Source organism: Callithrix jacchus, chromosome 5, assembly GCF_049354715.1.
Source record: "Callithrix jacchus isolate 240 chromosome 5, calJac240_pri, whole genome shotgun sequence".
In the NCBI taxonomy this organism is placed as follows: domain Eukaryota; kingdom Metazoa; phylum Chordata; class Mammalia; order Primates; family Cebidae; genus Callithrix; species Callithrix jacchus.
The window spans coordinates 8078289-8094468 of record NC_133506.1 but is presented as its reverse complement, the minus strand read 5'-3'; the positions used below and the strand labels follow the sequence as shown (position 1 = coordinate 8094468).

General features: G+C 52.2%; 1 protein-coding gene and 1 pseudogene across 1 annotated transcript; one reads left to right on the top strand and one right to left on the bottom strand.

The window, feature by feature from the left end:
- The first annotated feature begins 4409 nt into the window (after positions 1 to 4409).
- LOC118154268 (U6 spliceosomal RNA) lies at positions 4410 to 4499 on the top strand (annotated as a pseudogene).
- A 7839-nt stretch (positions 4500 to 12338) lies between these two features.
- SOX12 (SRY-box transcription factor 12) lies at positions 12339 to 15522 on the bottom strand. The gene has a single exon (XM_035298184.3). The coding sequence runs from the start codon at positions 15148 to 15150 to the stop codon at positions 14206 to 14208; it is 945 nt and encodes a 314-aa protein (XP_035154075.3). The 5' UTR covers positions 15151 to 15522; the 3' UTR covers positions 12339 to 14205.
- Between the last annotated feature and the right edge of the window lie 658 nt (positions 15523 to 16180).

Sequence of the window (16180 nt, the reverse complement as noted above, 5' to 3'; positions counted from 1 at the left end):
AGGCTCTCAGTCCAAGAGGTTTCTCTGCGTTACTCACTACAAGCCGCCCAAAGGGTGAGCAAGTAACCAGCCAATCAGAGACACTTCGGTCGGTTCAGTAAATGACCTATTACCCAACTCGGGGGAGGGGAATCAACCTAAGTGCTTTTCCTGGGACTACAGGGAGAGAGAGATTCTTTTCCCAGCAGTTATATTTGAAGTCTGTGGCCATTTTGCCACCATATAGGGAAAAATCTGCCTGACACTGAAGCCAACACAGATGAGGGAAGAGCCAAGCCATAAAGAGATAGATACTGAGCATCTGGATCCAGCCATGCCTGAAGCCAGTGTCCCTTGATTTCTCAATTATGTGAGCCTTTTATTCCCTTCGTTTAAAGCCAGTTCAAGTTTAAAACTGCCACTTGCAGTGAGAACAATTCCCTACCCGGTATCTAAGGCCAAGGCCTTGCCCCTGACTCTAGGCCAGTGTGTCTGTACAGTACCATTCAGCTCTGCCAAAAGCTAAGGACATCAGCTTCTCCACAGCTTGGCTTCCCTCGTCTATTTTCCATCTCTGTTAATGGGAGCATCACTCACCTAACCTACAGGCATAACAGTCAGCCTCTATCCTCTCTCTCCCTCTGTCTCAATTCCTCTCACTTCCCTTACTTCTTAGTAACCAAACCCCCATCTCTACTAAAGACAAAAAATTAGCCGGGCATGGTGGCACATGCCTGTAATTCCAGCTACTTGGGAGGCTGAGGGCAGGAGAATAGCTTGAACCCGGGAGGTGGAGGTTGCGGTGAGCCGAGGTCGCACCATTGCACTCCAGCCTGGATAACAAGAGTGAAACTACCTCTCAAAAAAATAAAAAGGCGCTAAGCATACTAAAACCAGCAATTTCTTAAAATGCTTCAGGGCAAAGATTAAGTGAAGGGTGTAGCCTTCGCACCAATTTCTTAAAATTTATTTTTTTTAATCTATTAAAATACCTCAAGGCTAAAATCAACTAAAGTACGAGATTGGATGTTAAAAGGCTTTGAGTGAAAAATGTCCTGTAAAACCTCTCGCAGCCAAGATCACATTAGTGGTGCAGCTCTGCCACCTGTTATTCTCGCTAATTGAGAGTGATGGCTTCAAGATAGCAAAGCAAAGGGAAAAGCAGACTTAAGGACAACCTATTGAAAAGCATTGCAGGTATGGTTTTAGTACCACTAATTGCAGTCAAATGGATAAGAAACCTAAGTTTTGTTTTGTTTTGTTTTTGAGACAGAGTTTCACTCTTGTTGCCCAGGCTAGGGTACAATGGCACAATTTCGGCTCACTGCAACCTCCACCTCCTGCGTTCAAGTGATTCTCCCGCTTCAGCCTCCCAAGTAGCTGGGATTGCAGGCATGCACCACCACACCCGGCTAATTTGTTATATTTAGTAGAGACGGGGGGTTTCACCATGTTGGTCAGGCTGGTCTTGAACTCCTGAACCTCAGGTGATCCGCCTACCTTGGCCTCCTAAAGTGCTGGGATTACAGGTGTGAGCCACCATGCCCATCTGAAAACCAAAGTTTTTAAGAGACTTGTACTGTCAAAAAAATCACAAGCCTGGGTGATAAAGCCTGTGAGGCTGGGCGCCTGTAATCCTAGCACTTTAGGAGGCTGGGGGTGGGTGCATTGGTTGAGCGGAGGAATTTAAGACTAGCCTGACCAACATGGCAAAATCCCGTCTCTGCAAAATATACAAAAATTAGCTGGGTATGGTGGTGTGTGCCTGTAGTCCCACCTACTTGGGAGGCTGAGGTGGGAGATTCATCTGAGACCAAAGAGGTGGAGGCTGCAGTGAACCATGATTGCATCACTGCACTCCAGCCTGGGCAACAATAGCAAAAAAGCCGTGACTGTTTGGGTCTGAAAATAATCCTAGTCACTCCATACCCATTAGGATGGCTACCACAAAACAAAACACAGTAACAAGTTTCCGCAAGGATGTGGGGAAACTGGAACTCTGTGAATTAACAGTATAGGGATCCCTTAAAAAGGTAAAAATAGAATTACCACAGATTCTGGCAATTTTACTTCTGGGTACATACCCCAAAGAACTGAGGCCAGGTGCGGTGGCTCATTCCCGTAATCTCAGCACTTTGGGAGGCAGAGACAGGTGAATCACTTGAGGTCAGGAGTTCGACACCAGCCTGACAAACATGGCAAAACGCCGTCTCTACCAAAATACAAAACAAAACAAAACAATTAGCCAGATTTGGTGGCGTGTGCCTGTAATCCCAGCTACTCAGGAGGCTGAGGCAGGAGAATCGCTTGAACCTGGGAGGCAGAGGTTGTAGTGAGTGGAGATGGTGCCACTGCACTCCAGCCTGGGTGAAAGAGTAAGACTGCCTCAAAGAAAAAAAAAAAAAGGTTGGAGGTGGTGGCTCATGCCTGTTATCCCAGCACTTTGGGAGCTGAGGTGGGAGGATCATGAGGTTGGAGTTGGAGACTAGCCTGGTCAACATATAGCGAAACCCTGTGTCTACTAAAAATACAAAAATTAGCCGGGCATGGTGACACGCACCTGTAGTCCCAGCTACTTGGGAGGCTGAGGCAGAAGAATTGCTTGAACCCAGGAGACAGAGGTTGCAGTGAGCCAAGATCACACCACTGCACTTCAGCCTGGGCAACAGAGTGAGACTCGGTCTCAAAAAAAAAAAAAGAACTGAAAGCAGTGTATCTTGAAACCCATTTTCATAGCAACATTATTTCCAATAGCTAAAAGGTGGAAGAAACCCAAGTGTCTATCTTAAACAGATGAATGGATAAGCAAGATGTGATATATACAAACAACAGACTATGACTCAGCTTTAAAAAGGAAGGAAATTCTGATACATGCTACAACATGGATAAACCTTGAGGACATTATGCGAAGTGAAATAGACCAGTCACAGGAAGCAAACACTGTATGATTCTGCTTATATGAGACATCTACAATAGTCAAATTCATACACATAAAAGGCCCAATGGTGGTTGCTGGGAGCTAGGGGAAGGGGGAAATGGAGTGCTAGTGCATAGTGGGTCCAGAACTTCAGTTTTGCAAGATGAAGAGTTCTCAAGATGGATGATGGTGATGGAGATGGTTGCATAACAGTGTGGCTATACTTAATGCCAATAAGTTGTACATCAAAATGTGATTAAGATGGCAAATGTTATGCTATCTGTATTTTACCACAATATTTAAAAATTCTCAAAATATTTTTTAATGATCCTAGGGTCCCCAACAGTTTAGAGGCAGTGAGTGAGCTGAAAAAGCTGCGTATCTCCCAAGATACTTCTGGGCTTTCTTGGCTTCCGGTGGATTCCCTGGTCTTTCCTGCTCTGCAGAGCTGACCCCTGGAAGCTACTCAGCCTCCTTTGTCAGCTGGCCTCTAGCTGAGGTCACCCAAGGTGAGGCACCCACAGGAAGTTGGAAGAACAAAGGAAGAAGCCAGGCTTTTTCTTCCCAACCTCCTCTGCCTTCCCTAGCCCATCTTGACTGATACAACCTCCTCATGTAAAATAGCAGCCCCTCCTTCCACTTCATCCTCTTCACTGCATCATGTCATTATCAACATTTATCTGGTTATTCATTATATGTTTCCATCTACTAGAGGAGGGAAGGGACTATGTCTGTTTTATTCACTGATGAATCCCCAGTCCTTACAACTTTGCCTGGAACATAGTAGGTGCTCAATAAAGGCTTATTGCAACCGTGAATAAATTTTGCAGTTGAACGAAACACATACAAGAGAAGAGAGAAGTGCTTGTTTCAGTAGCACGTATACCAAAATCAGAACAATACAGAGGGCTGGGCGCACTGGCGCACGCCTGTAATCCCAGCACTTTGGAAGGTGGAGGCAGACGGATCACTTGGGGTCAGGAGTCTGAGACCAGCCTGGCCAACATAGCGAAACCCCATCTCTACCAAAAAATACAAATGTTAGCCCGGCGTGGTGGTGTTTGCCTGTAATCCCAGCTACTTTGGTGGCAAAGGCAGGAGAATCACTTGAACCTGGGAGGTGGAGGTTGCAGTGAGCTGAGATTGCGCCCTGTACTCCAGCCTGGGTGACAGAGTGAGACTCTATCTCAGAAAGAAAAAAAAAAAAAAAAGAAGAGGCTGGGCACAGTGGCTAACGCCTGTAATCCCAGCATTTTGGGAGGCCGAGGTGGGTGGATCACTAGAGGTCAGGAGTTCAAGATGAGCCTGGCCAATATCATAAAACCCCATCTGTACTAAATATCCAAATTAGCTGGGCGTGGTGGCACGTGCTTGTAATCTCAGCTACTCGAGAGGCTGAGACAGGAGAATCGCTTGAACCTGGGAGGCGGAGGTTGCAGTGAGCTGGGATCGGGCCACTGCACTCTAGCCTGGGTGGCAAAGTGAGATATGGTCTCCAAAATGAAAAAAAAAATAAATAAATAAAAAAAGAACAATACAGAGAAGATTAGCATGGACCGTGCGCAAGGATGACATGCACATTTGTAAAGTGTTCCATATTTTTTGATTGCACAACAGGGTGATTACAGTCAACGATAATTTATTGTACATTTAAAAATAACTAAAAGTAGAATGCCAGGTGCAGTGGCTCATGCCTGTAATCTCAGCACTTTGGGAGACCAAGGCAGGCAGATCACCTGAGGTCAGGAGTTCGAGACCAGCCTGGCCAACATGGTGAAACCCCATCTCTACTAAAAATACAAAAATTAGCTGGGTGTGGTGGTGTACAAATAATCCCAGCGATTTGGGAGGCTGAGGCATGAGAATTGCTTGAACCCAGGAGGCAGGAGTTGCAGTGAGCCGAGATCATGCCCTGGGCAACAGAGCGAGACTCCATCTTAAAAAAAAAAAAAAAAGAAAAAGGTAAAAGAAATATAACTGGATTGTTTATAACACAAAGAAAGGATAAATGCTTGAGGTGATGGATATCCCATTTACCCTGATGTGATTATTACACATTGTATGCCTATATCAAAATATCTCAACTACCACGTAAATGTATACACCTACTATGTATCCACAAATAAAATATTTTAAAAAGAAGAAGGAAAACTCATATGACAGGTCATCACAGACTGAAATGAAAGCCAGAGAGGTCAAAGAGCTTCTCCAAGTCACACAGCAAATCCTCCACTGACCTCAAACCCAGGTCTCTCTCTATTCTGGGTTGTATCCAGGTCTCCACAGAGACCTTTGGCCTCAGGTTTTCTGGAGGAGAAAGAGCAGAACTTGACATTTAGTTAAAAGGAAACCCTGAAAACAGCTAAGGGTGGGAAACTGGGTTGCTAAGAAACCCCCAAGGGTGGGGGAGAGGGTTGGCATCCATTGCTAGGCAACGTAGAAGAAGCTAGGCAGGCAGGTTTGGCTGCAGACACCTTTCTCCCTCCTTTTCATAGACTCCTAGAATGCCAGGAGTCTTAAGAGACATCTAAGGCCAGGCATGGTAGCTCACGCCTATACTTCCAGCACTCTGGGAGGCTGAGGTAGGTAGATCACTTGAGGTCAGGAGTTCAAGACCAGTCTGGCCAACATGGTAAAACCCCATCTCTGCTAAAAATACAAAAAATTACCTGGGATGGTGGCATGCACCTGTAATCCCAGCTGCTTGGGAGGTTGAGGCAGAAGAACCACTGACTCCAGGAGGCAGAGGTTGCAGTGAGCTGAGATCACGGCACTGCACTCTAGCCTGGGCGACAGAGTAAAATTCCATCTCAAAAACAAAACAAAACAAAACAAAAAGAGACTACTGGTCCAATCACCTAATCATACAATGGAGAAACTGAGGCCTAAAAGGGAAGGTGATTAGCCCAACGTCCCTCTAATTCCTCTACATGAACAAAGATAAATAGCATGGGGGAGGCAGGGAGCACAGTCACTGGAGAGTGGCCTGGCATGGCTGAGGCAGTTTGAGGATAAATCTATAAAACATAAAGTGACCGAAGATAAATCTATAAAAGAGTGAGGGAGTCAATTGCAAAATGCCTTGGATTTCAAGTCAAGAACTTGAGAGTTTATCTTGAGGATAGTAAGGGGCCATCGAAAGGTTTTCAGCAATGGTCAGGTTTGTGTTTTCAAAAGACCCTGGCTGGGCATAGTGGCTCATGCCTATAAATCCAGCACTTTGGGAGGCCAAGGAGGGCTGATCATTTGAGGTCAGGCATTCGAGAGCAGCCTGGCCAACATGGTAAAATCCCTTCTTTACCAAAAATTAGCCAGGTGTGGTAGCATGTGCTTGTAATCCCAACTACTCAGGAGGCTGAAGCAAGAGAATCGCTTGAACCTGGGAGGCGGAGATTGCAGTGAGATGAAATTGCACCACTGCACTCCAGCCTGGGCAATAGAGCGAGACACAGTCTCAAAAAAAAAAAAAAAAAAAAAATCCTTGGAAGCTGGGCACAGTGGCTCACACCTGTAATCCCAGCATTTTAGGAGGCCAAGGTAGGAGGATCTCTGGAGGCCAGGAGTTTGTGACCAGCCTGGGCAACATAGCAAAACCCCATGTATACCTACCACCCACACACACACACACACACACACACACACACACACACACACACACTCCTTGACCCCTTAGGCTGCAATGTGGAGACTCGGGATAAATTCCAAATACCTTCAAGGTCCTTCTCACTTGTGCCTGTCACCCTCCTTTCTCTATGCCGTCCCTGCAAGCTGGTTAGCATCTGTGTCAGCTGCCCTTGCCAGGTCTTCCCATGTGCTGTTGGTGGCATCTGTAAAGTCCTTTCCTTTGCCTCACTCTGTCTTACCCTATTGTTCCAGTATTGCTTCATAACAAATTGCCCCAAAACCTAATAGTGTGGACAACTGCCATCTCCTTATGCTCCTGAATTCTGTGGGTCAGGAATTGAGACAGGACATGGAAAGGATGGCTTGTCTCTGCTCTGTGATAGCTGGGCCTCTACTGGGAAGACCCTCCAACAGCTGGGAGTGACTTGAATGACGAAGGGCTGGAGTAACCTGGAGGCTTCTCCACTCATGAGTCTGGTACCTGGGCTCAACTGTCAACTGAAGCACCTACCTACACATGGTCTTCCCACATGGCCTGGGCTTCCTCACCACATGGCAGTCTTGGCTGTTGGCCTTCCAATATGGCGGTTCAGCGCAACTTAACCTTAGAAATCCTGCAGCATCCCGTCTGCTGTGTCCTGTTAGTTATGAGTGAATCATGAAGGCCAGTCCAGATTCACAGGGAAGTAATTTAAAGGAGGAATGCCAAAGAACTTGTAGCACCTTGAGATCATCACATCCTACTGAGGTTTCAGGCCATAGCTTAAACATTACTCCCTCCAGGGAATGACCTGACCATGCCCCGCTCCATGTCTGGAGCAGCATCTCCTCAGGGTTCCCATAGACTCACTGTCCATCTCCAGCAACGCTTCTCCATTCCCGGGTTATGTGTCTCCTCAGACCTGTGAGCTCAGTGAGGACGAATCATGTCTGGGTTTTTCACTTTCGTATGCCCAGCACCTAGCACACGATCTGGTCAAGGCAGACTTTCCTCCAGTCCTTTTTTTTTCCTTTTTTTAACAGGCGGGGTCTAATTCTGTCACCCAGGCTGGAGTGTAGTGGTGTGACCATGGCTCACTGCAGCCTTGAACTCCTGGGCACAAGGGATCTTCCCAGTTCAGCCTCCTGAGTAGCTGGGACTACAGGCTGGCTAATTTTTTAAATTATATTTTGTAGTAGCAGGGTCTTGTTTTCTGGCTCAGGCTGGTCTCAAAGTCCTGGCTTCAAGTGATCCTCCCACCTCAGCCTCCCATAGTGCTGGGATTACAGGCATGAGCCACCATGCCCAGCCCAGACCCTTGATAATGTTTGTTGAATGGGTGAGTGTATGTGCTAAGGCATTCACTCACCGATTCCTTCCTCATGAAGCTTACATATAAATTGGAGAGAGACAAAAGATAAAAACTACATGTGATAAATGCCATATAGTGATAAATGCTATTAAGAAAAATAAAGCAAAGGAACAGGATAGTTTCTGGAGGATGTTACTTTATGTTAATGGTCAGGGAGGACACTGTGAGGTACTCCCTGTGCCCACTCCAGGGCACTTTGAGGTAGTGGGCTGGGAGCTGAGACCTGAAGGAAGGAAGACATGTGGCTATCTGGAGGAAGGGTATTGTTTGTTTGTTTGTTTGTTTGTTTGTTTAGACGGAGTCTCGCTTTGTCTTGTCCAGGCTGGAGTGCAGTGACATGATCTTGGCTCACTGCGGCCTCTGCCTCGCAGGTTCAAGTGATTCTGTCTCAGCCTCCTGAGTAACTGGGACTACAGGCATATGCCACCATGCCCAGCTAATTTTGTATTTGTAGTAGAGGCATGATTTCACCATGTTGGCCAGGCTGGTCTCCAACTCCTGACCTCAGGTGATCCACCCACCCAGACCTCCCAAAGTGCTGGGATTACAAGTGTGAGCCACCACACCCGGCCGGAGGAAGGGTATTTTAAGCAGAGGGAAGAGCATGTGCAAAGGCCTTCAAGTGGGAGTGTGCTTGGCACTTTTGAGGAACAGGACAGAGCCCAGTGTGACTGGGCATGTGAGAGAAGGAAATAGTAGTAGGAAATGAGGCCCAGGCTTGGCCACAGGCCACTTCTCATGGGACTTTGCAGGCCATGCTGAACAGAGGCAGGGTGTGTGTGATTTATAGTTCAACCGGCTCACTCTGGCTGCTGCGTGGACAATAAGATGATGAGAGGGACAAAGGAAAATGCAAGGAGCCCTTCAGGGAGACTGGTACAGGATGCCAGGCAAGGTATGATGGATCCTGGACCCGGAGGGGGGCCATGAAGATGTGCGAAGTGACAAGACACAGGGCATATGTTGAAGGTGGAGCCAACAGGGTATCGTGCTGGGAGGAAAAGAGGCGCCAAGGATGACTGAGAGGCTTAGCCTTTCATCTCACCTCAGCTGTGAAGATGTGGTTGCAGAAGTAGGCTTGGGAGCACTGTGGAAATAAGACTTCATTTTTTGGCATGTCAAGTTTGAGGTGCCAATTAGATATCCCAGTGAAGATGACAAGAAGGCGTCTTCTTGTCACCAAGTCATTCGTTTATGTTACCTGCCTGGTCCCTACAGGGGTGAGTTTGCTATTCTTCAAGAAGACCGGGGAGTCTAGCCATGTCCAAGATGGAGCTGTAGACTTGAGGATCCTCAGCTACCATACTTGGGCCTCCGAGACTGCAGGCATGCACCACCATTTCTGGCTAATTAATAAAAAAATTAGTAGAGATGAGGTCTTGCTATGTTGCCCAGGCTAGTCTCAAACTCCTGGACTCAAGAAATCCTCCCACCTCCACTTCTGGGAGGTGCTGGGATTACAGGTGTGTGATAAGCAGAATTCTAAGATGGCCCCCAAGATTCCCAGTCTCTGGTGTAGCTGTGCTAGACAGCCTCCTCCCTTTGAGTGTGGGCAAATCTAGTATGACAGCTGTCACTCTTATAAAAGGCTACAATATACTGCAAAGGTGATGAGAAAGAGGCGGGATTTCCCCATGTTGGCCAGGCTGGTCTCGAACTGCTGACCTCAGGTGATCCACCCACCTTGGCATCCCCAAGTGCTGGGATTACAGGCGTGAACACACTATGCCCGGGCAGGGGAGGCTTTTAAGAAAGAACTTAAATCTTCCCTGAGTCAAGTGACTCCAAGCAGCAGAAAAATTCTCCACTAGCCTTGACAAAGTAAGTTGCAATATCGTGAGAGGGCTGGGGAGGCCCCAGAGGGACCATGTGTCAAGAAACTGTGAGCAGCTCTTAGTAATCACTAATGACACTAACTGACAGCCAGCAAGAGAACAGGGACCTCTGTCCTATAAGCACAAGGAACCAAATTTTGCCCACTACCATGAGAGTTCAGAAAAGGCTGCTGAGCTCCAGGAAGGAATGCAGGCCAACACCCCAGTTGCTGCCTTGTGAGATCCTGAGCAGAGACTCAGCTAAGGCATGCCTGGACTCCTGACCCATGGAGACCGAAATAACAGATGCACGTTGTTTTACCCTGCAAAGCTTGTGGCAATTCATTACGAAGCAATAGACAAGAACCAATATATCTGTGTATGGTGTTTTTAAAGCCTTGGAACCAGGGTGGCTCACAACACCTAAGCAAGGGGCATGACCCAGCAATGAGTCAATGACTGTATGAATGGAGGGAGACTGCAGTGGGAATCAGTTCCTTGGCGTGGGACACACCCTGACTCCCACCTCCCAACTGCAGAGAACCTTGCTTATACTCCTCTTAGCCACCAGGTGGCCCCAGAGACCCCATAAGGAGGTGTCTCCCCAACTTGCAGGTCAGCATCTGAAATGGAAGGAACAAAAAATGAGATGGTCCCTCTTCTAGTCCTAATACCCACTTCCCATAAGGCCTGCAAAGGGGAATAGGCTTGCCCAAGGTCCCACAGCTCTAGCATTCTCTCCAATCAGGCATTTTACTGTGCCCCCCATTCCAGGCTATTCTGAAAGACAAACTCAGACTACGGCCTCCTCCAACCTGTTTTCACCAGGGCAGGGACTGGGAGAGAGAATGGCATCAGCAGTGGGCCCAGGAGGGCCTGTGGGCTGAGGCTGGAGTCTGTAATTGACGTGGCTGATGTATAGACTAGGAAAGGGTCCAGCCCTGAGGTTGGTGCTGATGGCGTTGGTGAAGACTCATGAGACTGGGATACATCTGAGGGGCTTTGCTGCAGTTGCTGGGCCACTGACCCCATTCCCTTTGTCCCTTCCCTTGAAGATTCTGTTGAAGACTGGGTTTCTCTAGAAGCAGACGCAGAGACTGAGTTTGGGTTGCAAGATGTTTATTAGGAGTAACTACCTGTGAAAAGAAGAGGGAGCAGGACTGGCACAGAAAGTCGAAGTGTGCTGCAGACCTGATGAAGCCCTGGCTGTTGTGGGCCTGGTGGGAGTACCTCCTGTCAGCGTCCGTCCCATGTTGGACTGAAATAACTGGGTATTCATACCATGCCTCACTCAGACACCAGGTACAGGCTGCCCCAGGAAGGGCGTGGTCTCAGGTGAAGTGGCTCTCTGCAGCTGGGGCCTACGCTGATGGCCACCGTGCCCAGTGATGGCACTTCCCACAGCTGGGTAAGTCTTCCCTTGAAGAGAGTTCTGGGGACAGGTGGCCCTATCTTCCACACCTTCTCAACTTTACCTCCTCTCATAGGATTTTTTTTCTTTTTTTGCTAGCTTGCTTTCAACCCAAAAGGCTGAGAGGAAGCAGTCACTGTAATTTCCACACTCGGCCCTGGCTTACTGGGAAAACAGAGACTTTGTCCCAGCTTAGGAATGCACTGGATGTGACAGATGAAGAATTGGGGGGGGGGGTGTCAGAGGGACAAAGGAGGGAAAAGCCTTGGTCTCCATTGCAAAACACTGGTCAGAGCCTCAAAGACAGGAATCGCTGTGCTTCTGTTGCTCTTTGGTCTTTCAGTAAATCTACTCTGCAGACCAATGTGTGCCAGGCACTGGGACCAATCCCACCACTCCAGGCCCTGAGCTGGGGGCCTAACACCATCTGCAGATTCAAACAGGGGGGAGAGGTAGCACCCCAAAGCCATGCTTCACCAGGAGGCAGAACCAAGGCGTGTCTCTGACCCTAGCTGCTTGCAGCTCCCCCTGTGAGCTGCTTCCCCACCTGACCCTGTCTCCTTCTCTGACAATGGAGTAACACCATTTGTGGGCACCATGTTGAATGCTTCCCACCTCAAACTTCATCTCACCCTGGGAAGCAGCTACTGTTATTAGCTCCATGTTACACGTATGGAAAGAGTTGGGACTTCGTTAATTTGCTCAATCAAAGTCACACAGGTGCTCAGTGGTGGAGCTAGGCTTTGAGTCCAGAGAGTGTGGCCCAACCTTGCTGCTTAATCCTCATTAAAGGCAAGGAAAGGCATGGTCAAGCCAGCCCCCTCGGACCAGACCTGCCTACATACTTGTTTCATTTGGCTCACAGAGATTTAAAAATATGAGTCAGCTTTCCTTTTGAAATTAAGATGACTCAGAAACATCTATCCAGCTTCTCTTTAAGTCTGGCCACCTGGCCACTGTGGACTGCATTCCCACAAAGTCACAACTGGCAGGAGGTGGGCCCCTTGAAGTGGGTCATGACACCAGTGTCTACCCAGAGTCACTCATTTATGTTACCTGCCTGGTCCCTTCAGGGGTGTTTGCTATTCTTCAAGAAGGCCAGGGAGTCCTGAGATAGAGGCCTAGATATGCCAGGTGGCTTGCCCTAGGACACCCAGCTGGGGCTCAAATCACCTTGAATCTGGTGAACTGTTTCAGGAGGGTTGAGGAAAAGCATAGACATGCAGAACCACAGGGCAAGGTCGGGGCAAATACACTTTATTCAGTCCTGGCATCAGACTGGCGGAGTCCTGCTGTGGGTGCCAGTGCCCCAGACGGAGGGACCCCACCCCTCAGCTACGAGACTAGTTCTCCAAGACCACAGACAGTGACATCTCTTCACTCACATGACGTCTTTTTTTTCATTGTCTTTTTTTGTTGTTTTTCTTAAAAAAAAAAAAAAAAAAAAGAAAGAAAGAGAGAAAGAGCGCAAGAAAGGCCCAGAGCCGGAGCACCAAGCTTGAAGGAGGCAGCTGGTGGCTTTGTCAGCGACGGGAACGCGTGGGGCAGAGACCTGTAGAGACCCTGGGCAGGGGTCCCGGAGGACTCTGGGACCGTTTGTTCCTGAGATTTGTGTATGTGAATGAGAGTGTGTGAGCCACCCGGGAGGGTGAACACACGCCGGTGAGATACAGGTAGTGAGGGCAAGGCGGGTGTGGGGAGACCGGAGGGTCGGGGCGGGGCTGAGCGGAGAGATGGCGGCGTGAGAGGGGTCACAGCATCAGGGCCTACAGGGCTCCCGAGGGCACCCTGAACCGGACACGACTTCCTCCCAAGAGCAGCGTTTTCCCCATTTCTCACTTGGAAGAACCGAGGCGCAAACGGCCCATCTCTACTCGCAATCCATTGTCAGTCTCACTGGCCAAGTCGATGGTCTCTTTCAAGCCAGATGTCTACAAGTGGAACTCTTCCTGCCATCACGTCTGCTATCCACGCCTCAGTCCCAAACCCCTAGCACCAAAGTGCCTCAGTTTTTCCCGCTGAATACTGCAGCTGTGGGTACTGAGGGTGGACCTGGGTGACAGGAAGGGTCGGTGGGCTTAGGGAGGAGCCCAGGTTTCGGGTGCCCTGAGGTGAGAGGGCAATTCCCAGGAGGGGGTGGGGGAGGAGCAGCAGGGATCCTGTCCCCAGACTGGTAGGTGTCTTGGTTTTGAGTTTTCTTGGGTGGTCCCTTCCTCTAACGTTGGATTTCCAAAGCAAGACCTTACCTCCCAATTCCCAGTTGGGGAAAAAAGGGACACATAGTTAAGACTGTAGAGGCAGCCACGCGGTCGAAGAGGTGGTCCGCGTGGGTGTAGGAGACCCCATACGGGAAAAGGGGCTATGCCACTTGGGAGAGTTTCAGACCCAAACCAACCCTTCCGAATGCTCCTCCCATTAAGGCAGCGACGCCCCGTTGGGTGGAGAGGAAACCCAGGGCTCCAGGATCAAAGGATTTCCCAGGATCGCTCTACACTCGCCCCCGCTTCTGCCCGGAGCAGGCGACGAGGGCGGCTAGACTGGGACCAGCCCCCTCCTCCCAAGTAGCATTAAGCATGCGCAAGAAGGGGGTGGGTCCCAGCGGAGGGGCGGGCCCTGGCGCTCCGGGAATAAAAGGAGCGCGCCCCTCCCCCCAGGGAAGGGAGGGGCACAGGAGGAGCGCGCGTTGCCACCCAGCCGCATCACCCCCCTAACCCGGAGCGGGCAGGCTGGGCGAGGGAGGAGGGATCCGGAGCAAGGGAGGGGGCGGGTCCTCCGGCCACGAGGAGGGGCGTGTGCAAAGGGGGGGGAGGGGTGCAGGTCTGTAGGAGGACGGGAGGTGTATCGGAGGGGGCTGGCTGCTGGTGGCTGTGCGGGAGGGGGCAACGTGGGGAGGGGCTTGGATGTCAGGGAAGGGGTGGGGGTTGGGCTGCCTTGGGGTGTGTCTGCGGGGGAGGGGCATGTCTGGATTGAGGGGGGATGGGCACGTCCAGGAAGGGGGAGGCTGCGCGGGAGATGGGGTGCCAGCCTCGGCCTCCGAGGGGCCCCAATACCTGATTCCTGTATGTAAACAGCTGGTTTGGGGGCGTGCGCGCCCCGCTGACGGTGGGCTCAGTAGGTGAAAACCAGGTCGGCGATGCTAGACGGGCGCCAGTCCCCCGCGATCATCTCAGTAACCTCGGGGGTGCAGTAGTCCGGGAACTCGAAGTGCGACGTGCCCGAGGGAGGCGGCAGGTCCGGGTCGCGATCCAGGGCGCTGCAGTCTAGGCCGGCCGGGCCAGGGGGCATCCTGGACAGAAAGCCTAGCGGCTCCTCCCCCGACGCCACCGTCTCCTCTTCGCCTTCCTCAGCCGCTGCCGCCTCCTCCTCCTCTTCCTCCGGCTCCTCATCCTCCGACAGTGTCGGGGAAGCGGCGGTGGCGGCCGTCCCCTCGCCCGACGGCCCTTGGGCGCGCTCCGCTTGTCCCCGGGCGGCCCGTCCCGCCGGGACCATCCTCCACAGCTCGCGCCCCGGGGTCTCCACCAGGCGCACTTCCAGCAGCTCCTCGTCGTCGTCTTCATCGTCGTCCTCGGGCGCTGCCGCCCCGCCCCCCAAAGGCCCTCCAGCCGCTCGGCGGCCCCCGCGGCCGGCCAGCTGCGGCCCGTGCTTGAGCCGGCTGCCGCCACCGCCGCCACCGGGGGGGCGGGGCCGCGCCTTGGCGGGCGCCCCCTTGCTCTTTTTGCGCGGCCGGTACTTGTAGTCCGGGTAATCCGCCATGTGCTTGAGGCGCAGCCGCTCCGCCTCCCGCACGAACGGGATCTTCTCCGAGTCCTGCAGCAGCTGCCAGCGGCGGCCCAGGCGCTTGGAGATCTCGGCGTTGTGCATGTCGGGCCACTGGTCCATGATCTTCCGCCGTTCGTGCTGCGACCACACCATGAACGCGTTCATCGGCCTCTTGATGTGGCCGCTCGGGGTCTTGCACCAGCCGGGCTCGCGCGCCCCCTCCTCGGCCTGCCCGGGTCCCGGGGGCGGCGGCCCGCCGTCCCGCTTGGCCCTCGCGCCCCGCTGCTGCACCATCGCGCCTGGGCCCGGGGCCGCTAGACGCCGCCGGGGGCCGTCCGCATCCTCCGCGGCTGGGGGTGGGGGAGGAGGCAGCGGCGACGGAGGGGCGGCCCCGCCCCGCGGCTCGGCCCGGCCCCCGCGAGCTGGGGGAGCGAGGAGCTCAGGCGCTTGGGCCCAACGGACGGCGGGGGGAGAAGGTCAGCGCGGTCTCAGGCGGGCTCGGCGCGCCCCCGCCGCCTCCGGCAAGTTGCGTCCGGGCGCACAACACACATTGTTTTGCGGGGGCGAAGGAATTGCACCCTCCGGGCCCCCGCGGGCTCTTCTTGCAGCCTCGGGCTCCGCCGCGGCCCGCGCGCGCCGCTCCCCGCCCCGCCGCCGACGCCTTTCAGTGTCTTTCTCCCCGCGCGGCCCCGCCGGCGCGCGCGCCACCCCTCCCCCCTCGCCGTCTGCGGGCCGCTGCGGCGCGCGCGGGGCCGCCCCGTGTAAACACCGAGGTGCCCGCTTGGGCTGCGGCCGGGCCACGCCTCGCGCTCGGGCGTCGCGTCACCCGTTGCTGGGCAGAGAAGCCGGTATTTGCATCTCCCAATCGCCGGCCGCCGGAGCGGGGCGGGGCTCGGGCTGCGGGGCTGGGCGGTCTCGCGGCTGGGATTGGGGGACACCGGGGAGATCGGTTTCTTTTCTTAGGTTGGGGATTGGAAGAAGGGTAGGGGACGCCGAGCCTGCCTCCTATCTGGTTCTGGACGCTTGTCTCTGCTCCGCGTTGCCTTTTAAATTTTAGCTTATTCCGAGACACCTGCCGCCAGGTAGGATTTCCGCCCTTTCCTCTCTCAGGGACGTCTTTTCGGACAGTCCCAGAAGAGAATTTGCGGGGACCAAGACTAGGAAAGCTTCTTAGAAGACGGACTAAGGTTGTCGTAGATGTTGTTCCTGCCTGCTACACACAGAATCCAGCCACATGTGGGACCAGCAAATGCTTATGGACCCAATGAAAGAATCCCTTTCTCATATATATGTATATTTAATCCCGTTTGAGGGTCCACAATAA